Raw genomic sequence first — 21,250 nt, forward strand, 5'->3', positions numbered from 1 at the left:
TCATAGCTTTGATAAATAAAATTACCTAATATCTATTGTAGGTGAAAAGTGACAAATATTCCATAAAATTAATCAATGTGAGTAAAAGTGAGTTTGAACATCACGATCACAAAAAAAAATCAGGCCCAACGACGTCTCTCCCTAAAACTTAACACTAGTTGTGACAAAAAAATCCTTGATAAGTAGCTTTTCTCCGAATAGAATCATAGATAATCCAAATTTAAATTAGTCGAGATTCAGCCATAACATTAGTCGGGATTCAATGTGGGCTACGGAACCGGATAGGTGAAAAAAAAAAGTAAACATGATTGTGGTAACCCCTTCTTCTTCCTCACTCTAGCTCTTAAACCCTAGGAATTTCTATACATCTCTCCACGCCGATTCTATCTTCCTCTCTCCCCCTCCACATCAATGGAAGATGTATGTGAAGGCAAAGACTTCTCTTTCCCAAATCAAGAAGAAAAAATCCTTCAATGGTGGGAAGAAGTCAAAGCATTCGAAACCCAGCTCGAAAAGACCAAAAATCAACCCGAATACATCTTCTACGATGGTCCTCCATTTGCAACAGGTTTACCTCATTATGGCCACATATTAGCTGGTACGATCAAAGATATTGTGACCCGTTATCAATCAATGACGGGTCATCATGTGACCCGAAGATTTGGGTGGGATTGTCATGGATTACCAGTTGAACATGAAATTGATGAGAAACTTCAGATTAAGACTAAACAACAAGTGATTGAAATGGGGATTGATAAGTATAATGAGGAATGTAGGGCTATTGTGACAAGGTATGTTGGAGAATGGGAAAAAACTGTGGTGAGAATGGGGAGATGGATTGATTTTCAGAATGGGTATAAGACTATGGATTTGAAGTTTATGGAGAGTGTTTGGTGGGTTTTTGCTAAGCTGTTTGAAAAGGGTCTTGTTTATAGAGGCTTCAAGGTTTGTCCTTTTTTTCTTGTTCTTCAACTTGTTGTATAATTCAAGCTGATGTCTAATTACAAGGTAGTATGCCTTTTACTCAACTAAAAAAACACAATTCACGAGTATTATGTATAATTCAAGCTGATGTTTTATTAGAAAGTAGTAAGCTTTTTACTTAACTAAAAAAAAACAGTTCTTTGAGTATTATATGGCTGTCAGCAGTAGTCTTTGTACTGAGAAAAAGGCACAGCCAGGATGTTTAAGCTCATACAAGTGCCGGAGTAGTGTAGATGGGTAAAAGAAACAGTAGTTTAGTTGCTTCATGAGGGTCTTATTTATAAAGTTTCAAGGTTTGTCGTTTTTTTTGTTTTAAAAAAAACAGTTTATTGAGTATTATATGGCTATCAACTGTCTTTGTGCTGAGAAAAACTTTTTTTTTGAGGATAGTAACGGAAGTAATATGCTTTTTAATTAATTAAAAAATAGTTCTTTGAGTATTATATGGCTATTAGCAGTCTTTGTGGGTTCCCCCAATTAATCCACCAGCCAGCATGCTTAAGTTCATGTGAGTGCCGGATAAATTTGTCCACCATGATTGGAACAGATGGGCTCAGATCAGTGTAGTTGAGGTTTGAAGGAAACTGTAGTGTAGCTGGGTAAAAGAAACAGTAGTTTAGTTGTTTCTAAAGGGTCTTGTTTATAGAGGCTTCAAGGTTTGTCGTTTTTTCTTAGTATTCAACTTGTTGTATAATTCAAGCTGATGCTTAATTAAAAAGTAGTATGACAACAGCTACATAAGATACACATACTTTACCCTTAACTCAAAGGTAGAGAGACGCTGTTTCCGATAGTTTAATTAGAAAGTAGTATGCTTTTTTTTTGAGGATAGTAACGGAAGTAATATGCTTTTTAATTAATTAAAAAATAGTTCTTTGAGTATTATATGGCTATTAGCAGTCTTTGTGGGTTCCCTCAATTAATCCACCAGCCAGCATGCTTAAGCTCATGCGAGTGCCGGATAAGTTTGTCCACCATGATTGGAACAGACAGGCTTTAATCAGTCTAGTTGGGTTTGAAGGAAACCGTAGTGTAGCTGGGTAAAAGAAACATTAGTTTTAGTTGTTTTAGAAGGAACTTATTTATAAAGGTTTATCCTTTTTTCTTATTCTTGAATTTATGGTGTAATTCAATATGATGGTTGATGCGTGCTTCTTAATAAAATCTAAAGAAAAATCAATTCGTCAAAATTTTTTATGTTGAAAATTTATAATACTCTAACCTTTTTATTGAAAAAGGTTACCTCAATTTATCCATCAGCCGGCAAGCTCAAACTCATATGGGTTCCACTTGCCAGATACAATAGTGTAGTTGGTTTGAAAGAAACAACAGTGTAATTCAGGATGATGCTTGATCTAGTATCTTTTTTTTCCCCAAAAAATAAAATCTAAAAAGAACAATCTATTGAGTATTATATGGCTATCAGCACAACCTTTGTGCTAAATAATTGTAATACTGTAACCTTTCTCAAAAATAAAATAAAATAAAATTAAAAAATGAGTATTCGGATTGAGGAAAACCTCCTTTTTCCCACTATGATCTGCTTGTCTGGGCTAGTTGCTACCTTGATCAATCTACCAGCCAGCATGCTTGAACTCATGTGAGTGTCAGACAAACTTCACCAATATTGGACCAGATGGGCTCACGCCAGTGTCGTTGGGTTTGAAAGAAATTTGACTCTTTTCCTGATTTTTTTTGCAGGTTATGCCTTATAGTACTGGTTTGAAGACTCCATTATCCAATTTTGAAGCTAATTCAAATTACAAGGTCTGTAATGGAAATCATTTAGCAGCGCTCAAAGTGCAATTTTTTTCTCCTTGTACTGGTGATTGCTTATTTATGTGCTTTTATGAAATTGTCTTTCCTTCATCACAAAGTTTAAAAAGTTATTTTCCTTTTTGGGTCTGGTGCAGGAAGTAAGCGACCCTGAAATCATGGTTTCATTCCCTATAGTTGATGATCCTGAGGGTGCATCCTTTGTTGCATGGACTACTACTCCTTGGACCCTTCCAAGTAATCTTGCTCTTTGTGTCAACGCCAATTTTGTATACGTCAAGGTTAGTCCTTTAGTAAAACTTATGGTTTGAAATTTGAGTGAATGTTGCTTTAATTGGATTGACATTACTTTCGGAGTCTGAAGGGCTTGTTGTTACTTTAACTTATTATAGTGCTTCAAATGCAGTTAGTATTGTTGTTATAAGCCAAAGGTCTTCAGTTTTGTTAATTTCCTGTTTGAGATGTATTGACTGTTCATTACATTTAATCAAGTTGTACATTAGATGACAGACATTTAATTGGAGTGTGCAACTCTCTTGATTAGATTTATTCAGTTTAAGAAAAGAAACATGTATCATATTTATTTATTGGTATGGAACAGGTGTGTAAATCTGGTAATATTTACTCTAAACTAAGCTTGTTAATGTTGATTTGGTTATGTAATCAGGTTCGCAATAAATTCAACGGGAAGATCTATGTAGTGGCGGAATCTCGATTGGCTGAGCTACCAGTTGAGAAGGCCAAAAAGGTCGCCCCAAATGGACCTGCTGCTGACACTCAAATCCCAAATTCTAAGACAAAGCCTTCTGGTGGTAAATCACAGAATGTCGAAACTTATGAAGTGATGGATAAATTTCCTGGGTCGTCCCTAGTGGGGAAGAAGTGAGCAATTTTCATCTTCAACTTTGTCACTTCATAAGCTGCACAAAGTTTTTTTCTTGTCATTCGCAATATGGTAGCTAGTATCTTGAACGGAAGTTGATGGAAGTGATCCTCTCATCTTTACATTCTAATTTGAGGGTCACTTGATTTACATGTCTTCTACCTTGTATACTACTTCATACCTGACCAACTCATGCTTCACATTGTGAATAAAAGCCATTCATTGGTAATTTGTGTCAGTTTTTTTGTTTTGTCTTGCTTTTGTTGAACTTGTTTAATGACTTTACCAGCTACGACTTCAATTATTCGAACGATCTCCTTGAAAGGTCAATCTTTGACACTTGCCAGCACATTGAATTTTGATAGATTGTTGACTCTACGGCTGTATTTGGTTCTTATCATTTGTGTAACTAGCAGGTGTGACTTCACACTTCTCTACCTCCTCTTACCGGGAAGTCTTCTTTGGGTATGATCCCAAGTTTTTTCTTTTGTTTTTTTTGCTTTTAATGTTGGACTTGCCTAATTAGGAAATTAACCTTACCCTAAAATATGTAAAGAAAAGAAAGATCCTAAGAGAGCAAATTGTCAAAAACAAGGGACGTCAAATGGAGCATTTCTTTTACGTGAAGAAATGATATGCAAGTGTTTTGGTTAAGAATTGAACTCTACTGTCAAATGAAGTGATTATCTTTCTCAAAAGAAATTTTCAATGTAGTGGCTTTAGGCATGTTAGGATGTATGGTTCCCGGTGTGTGTCTAATATCTGATTTTAGGATCCTGTTCACTAGTTACTGTTCCTTGTTCCCTTTTGCTGTCCTTTTTCTTGGAATAAATGGGAGAGTTTGGAAGATGATGAACATTATACCGGTTACCTGTTTCTTTAGAAGATGCAAAATGGCATGCTTGGCAATGACATGCTTACCCTCCTCCACATGGGACCCCCAACTACCATCTCTCTATTTTGGTGGTTGGATGGTAATTGATTGATTGGGTGGTTAGGACTGTTAGGTGGTCTGCTAAGTAAAAATTTCTGTGGGGCATGGCAGAGTTCACTTTATTTAAGCTAGGCAGGAAAACAGAGAAGATACCGGTAGTGGAAGGGCTTATAGGTGTTGTGTGTATTATGTATCCTAGTACATCCAAAGATTCTCTTTAACCTTCTTGGACCTAAGTGTTGGTTTTTATATGATTTTAACCATATAGCTGTGAAAATTTTGGACATTCTCTTTTACCTGGACCTATTATCTGGACTCTTTTTTGGTTGATAAGGTAAAATTTTATAGAAGTATCAGCATGACTCATTTTGTTCTTCTGTATTTTTAGCACCAATACATGTGGTCATTTTGTTGGATGATCCCTTCCCACAATTAAGATTTTTTCTTTTGCATGAGACTAACAATCTGATCAGTGGTGAACTTAACTTTCTGTGCCAGTATTGACTTTCAAGGTTAACTTATAGATATTTTATCCAGAAAGCTTATATAGATATTCAATGCAGGTACATTCCACTATTCGATTACTTCAAGGATTTTTCTGATTCAGCATTCAGAGTCGTTGCAGATGATTATGTGACTTCTGACAGTGGGACTGGAATTGTTCATTGTGCTCCTGCCTTTGGTGAGGACGATTATCGTGTTTGTATTGCAAACAACATAATCAATAAGGTTCGAGAACTTATGGAACTTCAAAGTATTCTTGCAATTAATCCTATTTTCTGTAATAGAAAACATGTGACATTGTCTGTATATGTATATATGCTCTGGAACTTATACGCTTTCCATTGGCTGTGTATTACATTCTTACAAGTGTTAGGACCTGCATGAGTTTATCACTTTTACTTTCCGATGCAACATCTGACTTGGGATCATCCTTTCTTCCTGGGAAAATATACTGGAATGATGTCTTGGGGGATTGTGAAAATATTAGTAGCTGATTGTGCTTGTTTACTTCGGCCTTTTGATGGTCTTTCTTATCCCTTAATTTCTTTTTTTTTGAAACGGGTAAATTTGTGTTCTTCAGCATTGAGGATATGCTGGCCACCACAAAAAAATTAAAATTAAAGACTCCCTATCAGATCTATTATCTGTTCAATATCTTCAATACATAGCTCTTTACACCAAAAATGTTAAAGATACAATACAATTCCATTTGACTTTGTGAATGGAATTGGACCTATCTTCATTACATTTGACATCTCTCCCTCCATACTGACCACTATATACATGAGGAAATCAATCTTCACCATCTCTTCTGGCTCTAAAAATTATCTAAGAATAGCTGGATTTTCATGGAATCATGGGTTTCTTGCCAATGGAAGTACATTGTGGATTATGGCATTTTTCTTGCTCTTTCTTTGCAAATTAAGTGGCATATATTGTAACTGCAAGCCATTTATCCAAGTGTTTGACTAAATCAACCTTTTTGTATTTGTTGTGTTTAATGATATTGTGACCTGAGCTCCAATGAAATTGACTTGTTTTGATTTTTCTTTCTGTAGGGGGAGAGCCTGGTTGTGGCAGTAGATGATAATGGCCGCTTTACGGATAGGATTACTGATTTCAGAGAAAAATATGTAAAGGATGCAGATAATGATATCACGCAAGCAGTGAAGGTAAGAGAGTCTTCTACTTTTTGTGGTACAATATTTCTGAATAAAAGCGGCTGAAGATGCCCATCAAAGAGCTTGTAGGTAGCTTTTCCTCAATCTGAGTGAGGGATTGTGTTTGTTTATGGTTTTATAAACTCATGGTCATTTATTTAGTTATGGTCAATATCCATGCTTACGATACTTTTGTTTGGTTCAGGATAAAGGAAGGCTTGTTAAATCTGGAAAGTTCATGCATTCTTACCCTTTTTGCTGGAGATCTGATACACCTCTGATTTATAGAGCAGTTCCTAGCTGGTAACATACTTCAGATCATTCCATGCATCACTCACTGTTTCTATCCTTTATTTTTCTGTTGTGATATGCTTCTGTATTTATCTAGTCTCTGAGATTATGGCTTTTTGGAATGAGAATCAGCTTGTTTTGCATGCACTTAGCTTTTCTCCATTTTCTCTTTTGATAATCTCACTTTGAATTACATGATATTGAGTGTATCATAGCAGATGTTTTATATTTATTTTTGGTTTCCTACCTAGTGTCTGGTACCCGTATTGGTGCCCGACGGAAGTCCCATATGGGGGTTAAAGTGATCCTTAACAAAGGCGACTCCATACCCAACAGGGCTCGGACCCGAGACCTCTGGTAAATGATGAAGGAGTACTTACCACTCTACCACAACTCTTGCTGGTTTGGATGTTAAGTAGCTGAGATTGGTTTTCTTAAGGATCTTGGTCCACAAAAATCCAGCTGGTGTTGATTCCTGAATTTTCTGTATTACACTCTTTGGCTCATCAGCAGTTGTTCGGTTTAAAATGAGTATTCCAGAACCGTAACCTTGATGTTAGCCAAGTTAAATAGAAACACATCCTTTTTTAGTTAGTAGATTACTATCCACATGAAAACCCATGTCCTAAAATTGTTGAGTTCCTTCCTCTTATAGCAGTATTTTAAAAAAAAATTCTTCTGTAGAAACATCAACCAATATTTTATCAGGTGCACAATTTCTTTTCAAATGTAATATTGATATCCTAGAAGGTCCGTCTATTCTTCAAGAGTTGAAGTTCTCTAATATAAGTTTTAACCGTCATTGAATGTTGGTGGTAGCAGCTCAACCTCTCCTTTTAGTTGATTGTGGTAGCTCATCTGAACTTTAGCCCTTGGAGGAGTACTGAACTGTCCTACATCCACTCAGGAGATTACCATCAAGGAAAAAGCTAACATTTAGAAGGAAAACTAACTCTGTTAGACTATTACACTAAAAGGTGCCAATCATTATTTTCACACGTTGAGAAAAAAGAACTAATATAGCAGTTACTTGCATTTAGAGTTTTTAAAATTATGCCATAATGAACTAATATATATATAAACCATATATTTTAACTGTGTTTAATTTAGTTTGAAGAGGCGAATTGATCTGGATCACAAGGGTCAATTTGTTGCTTCAAAGGGAAGTAAATGAGGGAAATTTGACTTTCAAACTTTGCCTTTTTGACGGAAAAAGAGGATGTTGTAATGCAAAACACATTTGTCTTATACAATCATTATTCTTGCAATGCAAGTGAGAGAAGTGGGAGAGTTACTTTTTCTGACTAATGGAAAGATCAATAGACAAGAGCAAGAGAGCACGACACAAATGGCAAGCACGTAAGCGCAAGTTTTTTGTCTTTCCTTTCCCTTCCTAGACAGCGAATTGAAATGAGATAGCCTAGCAGAAATGGCTTTCCAACTCAAATGATCAAGTTGGGTGTTTTGTGTCACCAGGGAGCAAGTTGGAAAAAGCCACTGTTTGGCCCCCGTTTTTTTTTGTTTTGCCATATATATGAAAAAAAAGACTGGAAGGATCATCAACGGTTCAAGCATCTAAATCATGCTTTCCCACATCTATATGTTATTAAGCTTTATTGTCAGTTTGTGTTTTTGTGAATTCTTTTTAACGTCTTCTTTCATTTTTCTTGAATTGCTGGCTTGCTTTTTCATGATTTACTGGTTGCCTTTTTAGTTTCATGGCAATTGAAAATTCGTGAATTTTTTTAGCACCTGACATGCATATTTTACTTTGATAAGTCGTTTTCTTTTAATATTCTTTTCATTTTTTAATAATGTGTATTTTCTCTTTTTAATAACCAATAATGCTTATCTTCTCATATGCCATCATACATCCATTGATCTCTGTATTAAAAAAATAATTCGGGATGGTTTGTTGTTGGTGTGGACAGGTTTATTATGGTTGAAAAGATTAAGGATCAATTGCTAGAGAACAATAAGCAAACTTACTGGGTTCCTGATTTTGTGAAGGTTAGTTACTATTTCCTTTCTGTAGTTATCTTTTTTGTTGTCATAATTGAAAAAGTATTGTGCTCTCAGTAATTTGTACTTTCTTGATCTGCTGATTTGTTTTGTTACACTGGTTTGAGTTGGTTACATTATTGTCAGACATTATCCATTGTTACTCCATGCACATGCTAGCTGCTGGCTTACCCCCGAAGAAGCCTTTTATTTACTCCATATTGATCTCCCTGTTTTTACTTTGTTTGAGGTGTTAGTGGAGTTCACTACAAAATGCTTACTGATCAAAGCTCCCATGGAGTAATCTTCATATGAAGTTAGACCTTTAGGAATGTAGAGATATCCACATGTTTCGTAATGTAGTGATATATCATATATCAGAAAAATCAATGTTACAAAAGAGGAATTGGGGCTCACCTTGGGTGTTGCCCCAATAGTGTGGGGCAGATCAGGCTAGTGTTCTAATAGGAACGCCCCATGCATGCTTTACTTGGATTGTTTTCCACGTACATCCTGGAATTTTTTTGTTATAGCATTTTGAATTTCGTGTCTTTTTTATTGTTTTTTGTATATATGCCATTCTGCCTAGCTATTTAAATTGTTTTTTCTTTAGTTGAGGATTTATCATAACAAGTCTGTGTACACTCTACCCTCCCCAAACTCCATTTGTGGGAATCCACGGGGTATGCTGTTGCTGCTTCCTAGATATTTAAATTAGTTTTGTAGCTTTTTCTTTTGAATTTTATTCAAATTTTAATGTATTTGGGATTGTAACATGTTCATGTCTTCAAATATAACACTAAAATAATAGTCCAAAATGGTTGTCATTTTAGAAAATAAGATATAATTAATTATTAGTTTCCACCTTTACCCTTGCTCAATTAATGTGGAGAGAGGTTAATATGGTGAAAAAAGAGTAGTATTAAATTAAGATCAAATAATAAATAAGGTTAATCTAGTTAAATTACCCTTTTAGTCAGTGTTTTCTTAAGGGGTGTGCAAAAGAAAAATGCGACAAGTGAAATGGACCGGAGGGAGTAAAGTTTTGTTGGGCTTATGCTCCGTGGCACCATTGGTAAAGCATTTCCCACACCTCCGCCTTTTAAATACAGAGTAAAATTAATTTTCTAAACGCCACATTCCATAGTCCTACATGATGTAGTACTACACTGCTGAGCCTGGTATTTGTCAGTAATATCCTACTTTAGTGGGAGATATTAGCTGTCATCCACTTTTGTTGAAGCACAGTTGCTTTTCCAGGTATGAGTTCTGTGAGGCTGTGAATTAGGTTTCATGTACTTTTATTGAAGCGTTGCAGAATATGAATAGTAACTAACTGCCTTCTGTTTCATCAACATATCATGATTGTTGGAATTTATAAGTTGTCTTTACATAACCCAGTAATTCATGTGGATCTTCATTTTATTTTGTGTTATTTTATTACAGGAAAAACGCTTCCACAATTGGTTAGAAAATGCAAGAGACTGGGCTGTTAGCCGAAGTAGGTTCTGGGGTACTCCTCTTCCTGTGTGGGCTAGTGAGGATGGTGAGGAGATAGTTGTTATAGACTCCATTGACAAACTGGAAAAGCTCTCTGGTGCTAAGGTTTTACCTTCGTTTCGACATTGTAGTACTTGTTTTACTTTCAGCATTCTATGTTGATGATGAATTTATAATTCTCTCTTTTTGTATTAACTAGCCTCTTAATGAAATTCACTTCCTTCAGTTTCAAGGGAAATTAAAAAGAAATTACTGCTTTTTTAATATTTTATCATCTTTCTCCGAGGATTCGTTCTTTGATGTTGATATATGTCATAAGCTCTTGCATGTGACTGAGTTTTATCGTAAGTTGAATTTTTCTTTTAAGTTTCCATTTTCCTTTATTTTGAAGTACATCTGCATAAAGTTTACATTGGTGTTTCCAGCTTTGTTATTTATAAATAATTTCATGTTTGCTGGTTTTCTGTATGTTTCATAAGACATTATGCCATTATGGTGCATCAGATAGCTAAGAAAGAGGTCTATGTATATCATTTGGAAACAAAGGATATACAACCGGAAGGAACACAAATGAAGCAGTGAAGTAAATAAAAAGAATATATGCAAAGAGATGAAACCATCTTTCCTGAAGAATAGAGTATCTAATACACAAACAAACTAGAAACCTCATGTTTAGTTTATATATACCTAGACCTCATAAAGTACCCATGTTGTAGAGTACTGCTATTTACGTTCAAACTTAAAATACAATAGAACAGCCTTGAAAAGCTTTAAGAGCTATTAGCAAAATCTTATCCTTCAATGTAGCATTTTTCTCTCCAGTAATCCTCTTGCTGGGTTCCTTGCAGTCTTGAGTTTTTTTTTTGAAGAAAAGTATCAAGTTCTATTTATTCAGGACAATTAACTTCCAACGGTTTTCCTCTTGCTCAATTTGCAGGTGACAGACTTGCATCGTCACTACATTGATCACATTACCATCCCATCCAGTCGGGGGCCTGAATTTGGCGTTCTTCGACGTGTGGAGGATGTAAGACCAGTTAATCTGTCATTTAATAGTAGGCTGCCACAGCATTGATATTGCATTTATCATGCAAAAGTATATCTGACAGATATATTTGCTTCATTTTAAAGAGGTTGAATCAATTTGCAAACTAATGGTTCTTTTTTCTTTTGGATTAATAAAGGATTTCACAAATTTGCCAATCGTTGGGAAGAACAAATTAAGCTAGGAAAACATTTTAATAGTCCGTTTGAATTTACCTTATCAAAAAAAGAGTCCATTTAAATTTATTGTAGGACTTTTAATGCTGATTTTGTCTGCTGAAATGTTGACTCTCGTGTTAACCTGTGGAATATTTGATATTGACTTGGATAAGATCATAAATGTTGCTTCAGGTCTGTATGTGAGAAAAATGACATACTGGTCTCTATTTTAATGAAGTGTGCGTTATTGCCTTTTGCTGCCGGAATAGTCTACACGCTCAGTGTTATTTGTTTATTCTTTGAGAAGTTTTTAGTTGTCAGGAGAGCAGTAATGAATACGTACTTGAAACAAATGGGTTTCTGCTGCCTCGGACTGCCACTTCCAAGATTTTCTCCATTTTTTTGTTTTTTGTCTGTCTGCCTGTTGAGGGCTGATACATGTGTTCCACTTATGTGAACTCAAATTCTTTTCTTAGGAACTAACACATTAAAAATGTTTTGCAAGATGAAATTCAATAGTATTAGCTCTGAAGTATTCTACCTATATAGCTGAAGTGCTTGTTAAGCACTCCAGGCCTAATGGTTCAACGAAGTCTCCACATTTAACCCCATCTTTTTGAACTTTTATAATGAGCTTGTACCTTTCAATTTTCTCTTTCAATTTTATGTTCTGCTTTTTGACAAAAGTATTTGCCGTACTTCTCCAGGTATTTGATTGCTGGTTTGAGAGTGGGTCAATGCCTTATGCTTATATCCACTATCCTTTTGAGAATGTTGAGCTCTTTGAGAACAATTTCCCTGGTCATTTTGTGGCAGAAGGTCTCGATCAAACTCGTGGATGGTATGTTCTCTATATTCTGATAATGTTCTGCGAGCTTAGTTCTTTTCATATTCCAAGTCAGAGAAGATCCAAAATTCAAATAGTGGATTCTATAAGGTTCTTATGTATTGCAGGTTCTACACCCTTATGGTCCTTTCTACCGCCCTTTTTGGGAAACCTGCTTTTAGAAACCTCATTTGCAATGGTCTTGTCCTGGCTGAGGATGGGAAGAAGATGAGTAAACGATTAAAGAACTATCCTCAACCATCAGAAGTTATCAATGATTATGGAGCTGTAAGTTGTGCCAATCATGAGCTTCTTCATTTACTCAATTGTTACATGAGGTCCTCCAGTCTTCTGATTGACGGGTTATGGTGAAAGACTATATCTACTTATGTTTGTTGTGCAGGATGCATTGCGTTTATACCTGATAAACTCCCCCGTTGTCCGTGCTGAACCTCTGCGCTTTAAGAAAGAGGGAGTTTTTGCTGTGGTAAGTGTATCCTTTACCTATGCTGGCATTCCATCTCTATGATTTTAATCAGTTATTTTAGTAATTACTTTTGGAAACTTTTAGTTTTCTCCTAATTTGGAAATGATTATATCAATGCAGGTGAAAGATGTTTTCTTGCCATGGTACAATGCATATAGGTTCCTTGTTCAGAATGCAAAAAGACTTGAGATTGATGGCTTTGGACCATTCATTCCTACTGATCAGAAAACTTTGCAGAGTTCTTCGAATGTCTTAGACCAATGGATCAATTCTGCAACTCAGAGCTTAGTGCATTTCGTCCGGCAGGAAATGGATGCTTATAGATTGTACACGGTTAGTTTTCTAATCTTGTCGGATAATAAATGTAGTTTATGTGCTTAACTGTTTACAGGGAGCTTAGGAGCTTCTATAATTGTCTTCAAAACCTATTCCTACAAATGTTTGTGCTGAGTCCTAATTTTGATGTCTGAACAAGAATACCATATGTTTGTATTTCATTGCTGAGACACTTCTCAGATTTTTCTATGGTTAAAGCTGGAAACTCGGCAAATAGGCACACAGGTCTCTTTGTCGAAGTTTGTGGTTACAAGAGATGTGCGATCCACAAGTTCACGTCTATGGTTAAACTTTAAAGATGGAAAAGCAGATTGAAGCACATGATCTCTTTGCCAAAGTGTGTGGTTATAGGAAATTTATAATTTGCAACTAGCATCCGTGTTAATGTTTTGTCTATCTATTCTCTTTGCAGGTGGTTCCATATCTCCTAAAATTTCTTGATAATTTAACAAATATCTATGTGCGGTTCAATCGGAAGAGACTAAAAGGCCGTACTGGTGAAGGAGACTGCAGAACTGCTCTTTCAACTCTTTACTATGTAAGTGCCATCTCCAAGTTGTACGAACTACGAAGTAGCTTATTTCTTTTGTTGTGCCTACTTTAGTAATTTCATCCCGCTATGAGTTGGAGTTCTTCTGCCAGTGGCTCTCTAACACAGTAGGTCCTTTATTTGATATAGGTGCTTCTGACTGCTTGTAAAGCTATGTCACCATTAACTCCTTTTTTCACTGAGGTTCTTTACCAAAATTTGCGGAAAGTTTCTAAAGGATCAGAGGAGAGCATTCACTATTGCAGCTATCCTATAGTGGAAGGGCAGGTACATATGATTTCCAATATTACCTTTTCTTGCCGTTCTTCAAATATGAGGTGCCGGATTTTGCATTCTTCTCTGCCTCAAGTTTGTTTCTTGCATGTTTAAAATCATTTCAGAGGTGGGAGCGTATTGAGCAGAGTGTTAATAGGATGATGACACTTATTGACCTTGCACGAAATATTCGTGAGCGTCACAACAAACCTCTTAAAACTCCACTCAGGTTTAGCCTCTGCACTTTTCTCTTCCCCGACCCCTGCAGAACAAAAGGCAAAAGTTCATGTTGGTTTGTTGGTCTTCTTTCAGGGAAATGGTGGTTGTACATCCAGATTCAGAATTCCTTGATGATATTGCGGGCAAACTAAGAGAGGTCTGTTATAGTGTTGTCTTTTTACAGGCATTCCATTCTGATGCCTTTGAAGTGTTATTAACCTATTATTCTTCTATTTATTCTTTGCTTTGTCTCTATAGTCGTTATAAAAAAAATATAGTCTTATAATCCTTTATTTTCATTATTTCATTACTCTAATTTAGTTAACTAATATATCAATGTGATAAAGTCGGAGCACAATACTTGTGATTCTTTTGGTTGCAGTATGTGCTCGAGGAGCTAAACATTAAATCTTTGGTCCCATGCAATGACACATTGAAGTATGCTTCTTTGCGTGCAGAACCAGATTTCAGGTGATCTAGATGTCATTTGCCTAGCTTGTCTTCATTTGTTGTTCTCTGAATTAACCTCGTTAGCTGTTCCCCTTGTCTCAGTGTGTTGGGAAAAAGGTTGGGGAAGTCGATGGGTGTTGTTGCCAAAGAAGTTAAGGCCATGTCAACCGCAGATATAATTGCTTTTGAGAAAGCGGGAGAACTTACTATTGGTTCACACACTTTGAAGCTTACTGATATCAAGGTGAATATGATGTTTACTTGCATCTTTAAATTCCTCATATTTGTCGGTCGGAACAGAAAGAGTTGAGCAGTTCTGTTATGGGTTCTCTTTTGTTGGCTTTATTGAACCTTGGGTACAAAGGGTATAATAGGTCAGTTGCCTGTCAGGTATGGAAATGAGAAAAGTGGCAGCTGAAAAAGCAAAGGTTCCTGCAAATTTATGCTGGCCCTATTTAGTAATTGCAAGTTGCGGCCCAAAAGTGCTGCCAGTTTGTGAATATCTGTCTTTTGTTTTGTCTTGAAGATGACTACATAAGTTGCTGGAAAAGAGAATTGATGGGGAAGGGTGGGAGGAGAAAAGGAATTGCATGTGTAGAGAATCCTCTTGTTATTGTAGTTAAGTCAAACCTCTTTAAGTAGTAATCTGTTTCTTGTCTTCAGAATTAATTTGGATTGTACTTTGGCAGAAAAAGGGAATTTGGCTGCTACAACAGCAGCACAATATTAATTTTGAAGCAGGAGTTTAGGTTTTGAAAAAAATAGATCTTATTTTGCTCATCTTAATATTCAAAATTCTCGGGAATGATTTTGTTGCTTATTTTGCACCTCTTGCACTGCATCAAAATGCTTTAGTTATTATTATTCTTATTGTTATTATCATTATTATAGCATAACTCAAAACTTTTAATGTACTTGTAGATTGTTAGGGGTTTCAAACGTCCTGATAATAGGAAAGAGGATGAAATGGATGCAGCAGGGGATGGTAAACATCTCCTCCTTCACAAATTTAAATATTATGTTTCACCTGATTTCTTATAGTTTTGTTTCGTTCTTTGCACATACAGGTGATGTTTTAGTGATACTGGATTTGCGTACTGATGATTCACTCTTTGAGGCTGGAGTTGCTCGAGAGGTATTCTCAGAAGTTACTCTCAATGCGATTAATTGCAGATATAGTCGAACTTTTACTTGTATTTGATTGGTTACTGTTGTGTAGGGAGATTCCTGATGATTTTCTTTGGTGCTGAACTCTGCTTGCAGGTTGTGAATAGGATCCAGAAACTGAGAAAGAAAGCCGCGCTTGAACCCACTGACATGGTAGAGGTCTTCTTCAAGTCTTTGGATAATGATGAAAAATTCTCTAAGCAGATTTTGGAGTCTCAGGTACATTTTGTCCACAGTATTACTTGATGGTTTCTATTTTACTAGGCACTTGGTTTTGTGAATCTGCCCTTCTAGATACAGAAGGAGATCTAGAGAATTGCCGGATCCTCCAAGTCTTTGGCTGTGATACTTCCCCATGCATACTTTGCGGGGTGGCAACTGGAAAGTACACCCTTCATGTCCTAAGATGAGCATTCCTTTTGTTATGCTTGGGGTAGAAGTGGGTTGTTTGGGGGCGGGGATCAACTAAAGCAAAGGAAAGAAGCAAAACTTGGTTGACGGGGAGCAATGGGAAAGAGTAGTGGATAGGGAGCTAAAGGAATATAAGAGATAATAAGTTGGCTAGAGAAAAATGAAGAAGAAAAAGCTGCTGAGAGTTTCTTTTCTTTTTTTCCAAGTATGCTCCCCAGACATAGACTACGTCCAGGGTAGTACTCTTTTGGGGGGGTGGGGGTTGCAGGTGGAGTTTGACATGGATTGAGCATAGAGGAGGATGGTGGGAAAAAGAGAACTTCTTGATGTAAAAGGCAGGAGGAATGGAAGTTCATTGAAGGGGGACTGGTGTTTGATGCGGGATGAGAACAAAAATGAATTTTTTTTTTGGGTGGGTTGGATTTTGGGAGAAATTAATGAAGAGACTGAAAACTTAATATCATATGCTCGAACTATATAGTTCTTTAAGAACCATACTACTGTCTTTGTGAGGTTGAAATGGTTTTTCTCCAGAGAGTGAAGTTCAAGGGGGATGACAATCATTAATCCTGGAGCCCGAAGGGGCTCTTATCACTTCTGCCAAAAAATGATAATCATGTAACTCGATGTTCTTCAGGAAACAGTTTATGTTGATTTTGAATCTGATTGTCGAATCTTGGGTTTCCATCTTATATATTGAGCTTAGTCGGGCCATATTCCCAATTTTTTTTTCTATTTCTTTTTCTTTTCACTTTAATTTCTTATCTACTTCTTTTTAGTAGCTTAGTGCACGTTCACTCTTTAAAAGCTAGTGCATGCTTGCTTCTATTGCCAAAGCAGAACTTGTTTGTGTCTCTTTGTTTGTCCACCCATTTTAATAAATAATTTGGCATTACAGGAATCATATATTAAAGATGCCATTGGATCTCCTTTGCTTCCTGCTGAACTGATCCCATCACATGCAGTAAGTTCTGAAGCCTCTTCCTCGTTGTGTTAGTAGGTCTTAGCGAGTTGTCTGAGTGTTAATATTCAGAGCTAGTTGCTCACTTGAATCGTCTCTCATGATCAGAATGGAGAACTGTACTATAAAATATTTCTATAGTTTCTTGTACACCGATTAACAAGTTATGTAAGTTGCAGATAACTATTGACGAAGAGAGTTTCCATGGAATCTCAAACTTGTCCTTTGTGATCACCTTAGCAAGACCAAGTCTAGTGTTCAATGCAGATGCCATCACCGCTTTATACGGAGGTCGAATTTGAGATTCCTGTTTCAGAAATTTCGGTTATTCTGAGGTGGTTTTCTGTTTCTAAACCATCTTCATCTTGCAGGAAACACACAGTATTGTCAAGGTTTACAAACTTACCTCCTGATGAGGGATCATCATAACCTGAAATCGGAGTTTCAACAAGGAAAGGGAAAGGTTTGTACAACAATACCTTCATAATGCTGAGTTCTATGACCATCTCGTCTAAAAGTTTAGATGGTCAACAAAATTCGACTAGGTTATCATATCACTCTTAATTACTTCATTATACTCCTCGCGTATGAGCCTGAATCCTCTTGGTTATTTGGGTGGCCATGCAAATATGAACTCGGAACATCTTGCCTGCACCAATACTCTGTTAAATTGTGAAACTTTTAAGATGAGATGGTCGTACAGTTCAACCCATAAGTCTTCTAGAGTGTTCTCGCATTGTACATAGCTAATGATATGATTCTTGACACCCCTTATTGCGTGAACTTTGCAGATAAATGTAAAGTGCATTGAGAACCAGCCTCCAGTCGAGGTGATTCTGGGAAAACATGTCTTCTTGAGTGTTGGAGATCATTTCTTGAATAGTAAATTGCAGTGACAGACCAAATACTCCGCCAAAAAAAAATTTCGTCATAGAGAGCTACATACCATTCGCGCTAATTATTGTGTATTTGTCCTTATCCATCACATTTATATTGTAATTGTTATTTGGGCATTTTTCGCCAGAAATTAGAGATTAATGTATACGTGGAATAATTTTGATTAATCAAATGTCCTCTGGTTGATGTTATTAAAGTTTTTCATATAGAGTCAATTGTTCGATCAGAAAATATTATATTTAATTATATCATTTAGTTATGGTTGTCACATAGATTCTATTATCTTGTATGAAATTGCACAAATAAACTACGGCAAGTGAGTAATGGTTCTTGAAAAAATAAGTTATATGGTAAAGATCTGAATTTGCACACGTATTATTTGAAATTGTTCAATTTGTACCTATACGTTAGTCCATGAATGGAATTTTGAGGAATATGATTGATTGAAATTTATTGGTTGGATCATCTATTATAGCCCAGTGAATGATATTTATAGTCTACAAGATTGATGTCACTTTTTAAAAAATATATATTTAGAGGTCACAACACAAAATTGAAGATTTTCTCAGTTTTTGTGCAATAGTCTATGAATTTTTAGAAATATGAATGGCATGATTTTTCTTACCACAATTTTTTTGGAACTGTTCATAATGACCTAGTGAATGGTATTCATAACTTTTACATGATCAACGCCACTTTTTTAGCATTTATTATTTAAGAAATAGAAATTTAAGATTTTCTTAGTTCTTGGTATGTATTAGTCCATGAATTATTGAAATTATAACTAATTGATTTTTTCCTATCCAAATTTTTTGGGACTAACTGCAATCAACTAGTGAACGATACTCATAGTCTCTATTGGATTCACAACACTTTTTTTTAACGTTTAGAAGTTATAAAACATGAATTTAAGATTTTTTCAGTTTTTTGTGTGTGTTAATCAATAATTTTTGGAAATATGACTGATGGAAGTTTTTTTATCCCATTTTTTTTTAAACTATCCGCAATGACCCAGTGAACGAAACTCATATCCTTTGTATGATTTACAATATTTTTTGGCGTTTAAATATCACAAAATAGGAATTCAAGATTTTTCTAAATTTTTCGTATATATTAGTCTATAAATTTTTGAAAATATGACTAATTGGATTTTTCTTACTCTAATTCTTTTATCGATATTTCAAGACTCCCCTTCGAATAACTCATACATCTACACAACAAAATTCATTCTTTGAATAAGACAACAATATATTATGTCAAAACAAAGACAACATATTAATATCATAATTCAAAATTAAGATATTTAATAGTAGTTCAAATAAAGTGGTACATTATCCTACTTAATAGAGTCTAGACAGCCCATAATTGCTATTTTCATCTAAAGGCCCAATAAGCAGATTGATAATCCAACAATCAAAATGTATGAAAGCCCATTTAAGTTTGTTGAAGCAGAAGGTACTGTAGGCCCATCAGCTACAGCCATTGATCCAACATTATTTTGGGCCATAATTTGCTCTTTGGGCTGGATTTTTACAGGTATTTTCAGCCCATTTTTGCAGCTCTCCGTGTTTCCGCTAACGAAGTATCGGATTCCTTCTCCTTCGAGAGAGATTGTATCCAACCCATCCGTGTACATCTTGATCGGGTTCGATAGATCACACGATGTAAAATCCTCCTCGTTTCTCAGCTCCACCAAACTCTCCTGAGTTGTAGAGTAGGTGAACCCTGCTCGTATAATATATGCAAAATTGTAAGTATACTCCAATAGTAAATGACATTTTTTTGGTTTGGGATAACGATGGTGTTTAAGTCAATTTACTATCACTTCACCTATTCTATCAGGTATTTACTACATCTTACAAGCATAAGCATGATTTACTTCTATCAATCAAGACTTAAACAAATGAACAAAAAACATCTTGAATTTAAATCCTACCATCATATGCAAGTTTAGAACTTGAAATTTACAAGTTTCTAAAACGACCTCAAGGAAATATACGATAATAATTAGAATTACAGTAAAATATTTAAGTAGTTATGTAACATTAAAGACTATACAACTTGTTTACCTAACCTATTAAGGCATAGATAAAGTTAAAGAGAGAATCTTTTGTCATACAAAATCTTAAAAGGTTCATTAATATTGAATTTATTTCATTTAATATCTGACTGCCAAACTAACATATAATCAAATCTGAATGAACTTTTGTTCAAGTTTTTGTAACTGACAAAATAAATATCGATTTTATAAAATGTTTATCTGTTATAGTAAAATGTTATTAGAGAGATTATTTGTTATAAAAAAACCTCTAAATCTATAAGTATAAGTAATACAAAAGTCATTGAGAGTACTTAATTACCTGACTTATTACCTCTTCTAAAAAAAATAACAGTCATAATTTTCATTAAAATGAAATACAATATAGAAGTTAACATAAAAAGAAACCAAAAAAATTTAACATCTATAATATATATAGATAAGTTAACCTTATATATATGATATAATTTTTCGACGTTCGAATTAATCATAGAAATGTGTGGTACATTTTTTTTAAAATATTATATTTGTCTAGACATAACCAAAGCATGGGCCAATTTTCCTGATTTGTCTCTTTACTTTTTTGGGACTCACGAGTATTGTCCTTGTAATAATTATTATTCCAAGAACAAAAACAAATTTATTTTATTTTTTCACTTGATTTTTAATTTTTTATTTCTATTCTTTATTAAAAAATATGTAAAATATCAGAAATTTATATGTTTAAAATTTAAATCAAAGAATATTTAAATGCTCAAGTATTTTATCTGACATAAACTAACATTTTCCTATATTTAAAATTTTATTTATCACTTATAAGATGATGATTTATTAGTTACATAAATATCTATAATTTATTTTAAATTACTTGTATTACGTTATTTTCCAGGTTATTAATCTCGCTTTCTAGATACATACAAACATAATTATTGTTTAAGTTATATAAATATTAATTTTACACTATAGTATATAAAAGATAAACTCGTGAATTAGTAATTTTTTTATATAATCGTGATGCCTGAATTGACATTCACAAATCTCGACTAATTTCATGAGATATTTATCATTTTCCACCATCGAACAACATGTATCACGTAACTCTATCAGTTAAACCACTTCATTAACAATTAGATAGCGTAGATTCTACGCAAACTCATGAACTAATAATATTAGGGGCGGCCTTTTTTCGAATCTTGTTAATACGAGATGTTTAGTACACCAAATTGATTTTTTTTCATCAAATTCATGAACTAATACATACCGCAAAAAAAAGAAAAAGAAAGGAGAATGAAGAAGCTCACAAATTTTATCACCAACTCTAAAAACTCTTTGAGAGTACCAAGAAGCAACATCAGTCGATGGGTCCCACCCTCTATCTTCTCCGACCACATGGTGCACCGGATCTCCGGCCACCGCC

General features: G+C 35.0%; 2 protein-coding genes across 4 annotated transcripts in view; one reads left to right on the forward strand and one right to left on the reverse strand.

The window, feature by feature from the left end:
* The first annotated feature begins 274 nt into the window (after positions 1–274).
* LOC102600166 (isoleucine--tRNA ligase, cytoplasmic) lies at positions 275–18,004 on the forward strand. 2 transcript variants are annotated; one of them, XM_006352306.2, is made up of 27 exons: positions 275–945; positions 2,686–2,751; positions 2,898–3,041; positions 3,428–3,642; positions 5,141–5,306; positions 6,140–6,253; positions 6,447–6,544; positions 8,464–8,542; positions 9,980–10,138; positions 10,971–11,060; positions 11,944–12,077; positions 12,191–12,350; positions 12,466–12,549; positions 12,670–12,882; positions 13,298–13,423; positions 13,565–13,702; positions 13,816–13,919; positions 14,003–14,066; positions 14,292–14,380; positions 14,462–14,603; positions 15,281–15,344; positions 15,427–15,494; positions 15,623–15,745; positions 16,836–16,901; positions 17,078–17,189; positions 17,270–17,361; positions 17,690–18,004. In XM_006352306.2, the coding sequence occupies exons 1-27, from the start codon at positions 412–414 to the stop codon at positions 17,792–17,794; spliced, it is 3,549 nt and encodes a 1,182-aa protein (XP_006352368.1). In that variant the 5' UTR covers positions 275–411; the 3' UTR covers positions 17,795–18,004. The 2 variants fall into 2 exon arrangements, with proteins under 2 accessions (XP_006352368.1, XP_006352369.1); XM_006352307.2 differs by lacking the exon at positions 275–945 and adding an exon at positions 1,612–1,640.
* A 1,002-nt stretch (positions 18,005–19,006) lies between these two features.
* The window catches only part of LOC102600701 (basic blue protein-like), a 2,956-nt gene continuing 712 nt past the window's right edge, over positions 19,007–21,250 (reverse strand). For both annotated transcript variants that reach the window (XM_015310915.1, XM_015310916.1), the window contains exons 2-3: positions 21,135–21,250; positions 19,007–19,520 (exon numbers count right to left, since the gene is read on the reverse strand). In XM_015310915.1, the coding sequence (XP_015166401.1) occupies positions 19,174–19,520; positions 21,135–21,250 (463 nt within the window). In that variant the 3' untranslated portion in view covers positions 19,007–19,173. The remainder of the gene's footprint in view (positions 19,521–21,134) is intronic.

Source organism: Solanum tuberosum, unplaced genomic scaffold, assembly GCF_000226075.1.
Source record: "Solanum tuberosum cultivar DM 1-3 516 R44 unplaced genomic scaffold, SolTub_3.0 scf00148, whole genome shotgun sequence".
NCBI lineage: Eukaryota > Viridiplantae > Streptophyta > Magnoliopsida > Solanales > Solanaceae > Solanum > Solanum tuberosum.

What these genes read in the sequence shown, in the direction of transcription:
- LOC102600166 (XM_006352306.2), top strand. Translation starts at nt 412, where the DNA reads ATGGAAGATGTATGTGAAGGCAAAGACTTCTCTTTCCCAAATCAAGAA. An exon ending in CAAACAACATAATCAATAAG is followed by an intron (nt 5,307 to 6,139) that starts GTTCGAGAACTT and finishes TTCTTTCTGTAG; the next exon opens with GGGGAGAGCCTGGTTGTGGC. An exon ending in TTCAACAAGGAAAGGGAAAG is followed by an intron (nt 17,362 to 17,689) that starts GTTTGTACAACA and finishes TGAACTTTGCAG; the next exon opens with ATAAATGTAAAGTGCATTGA.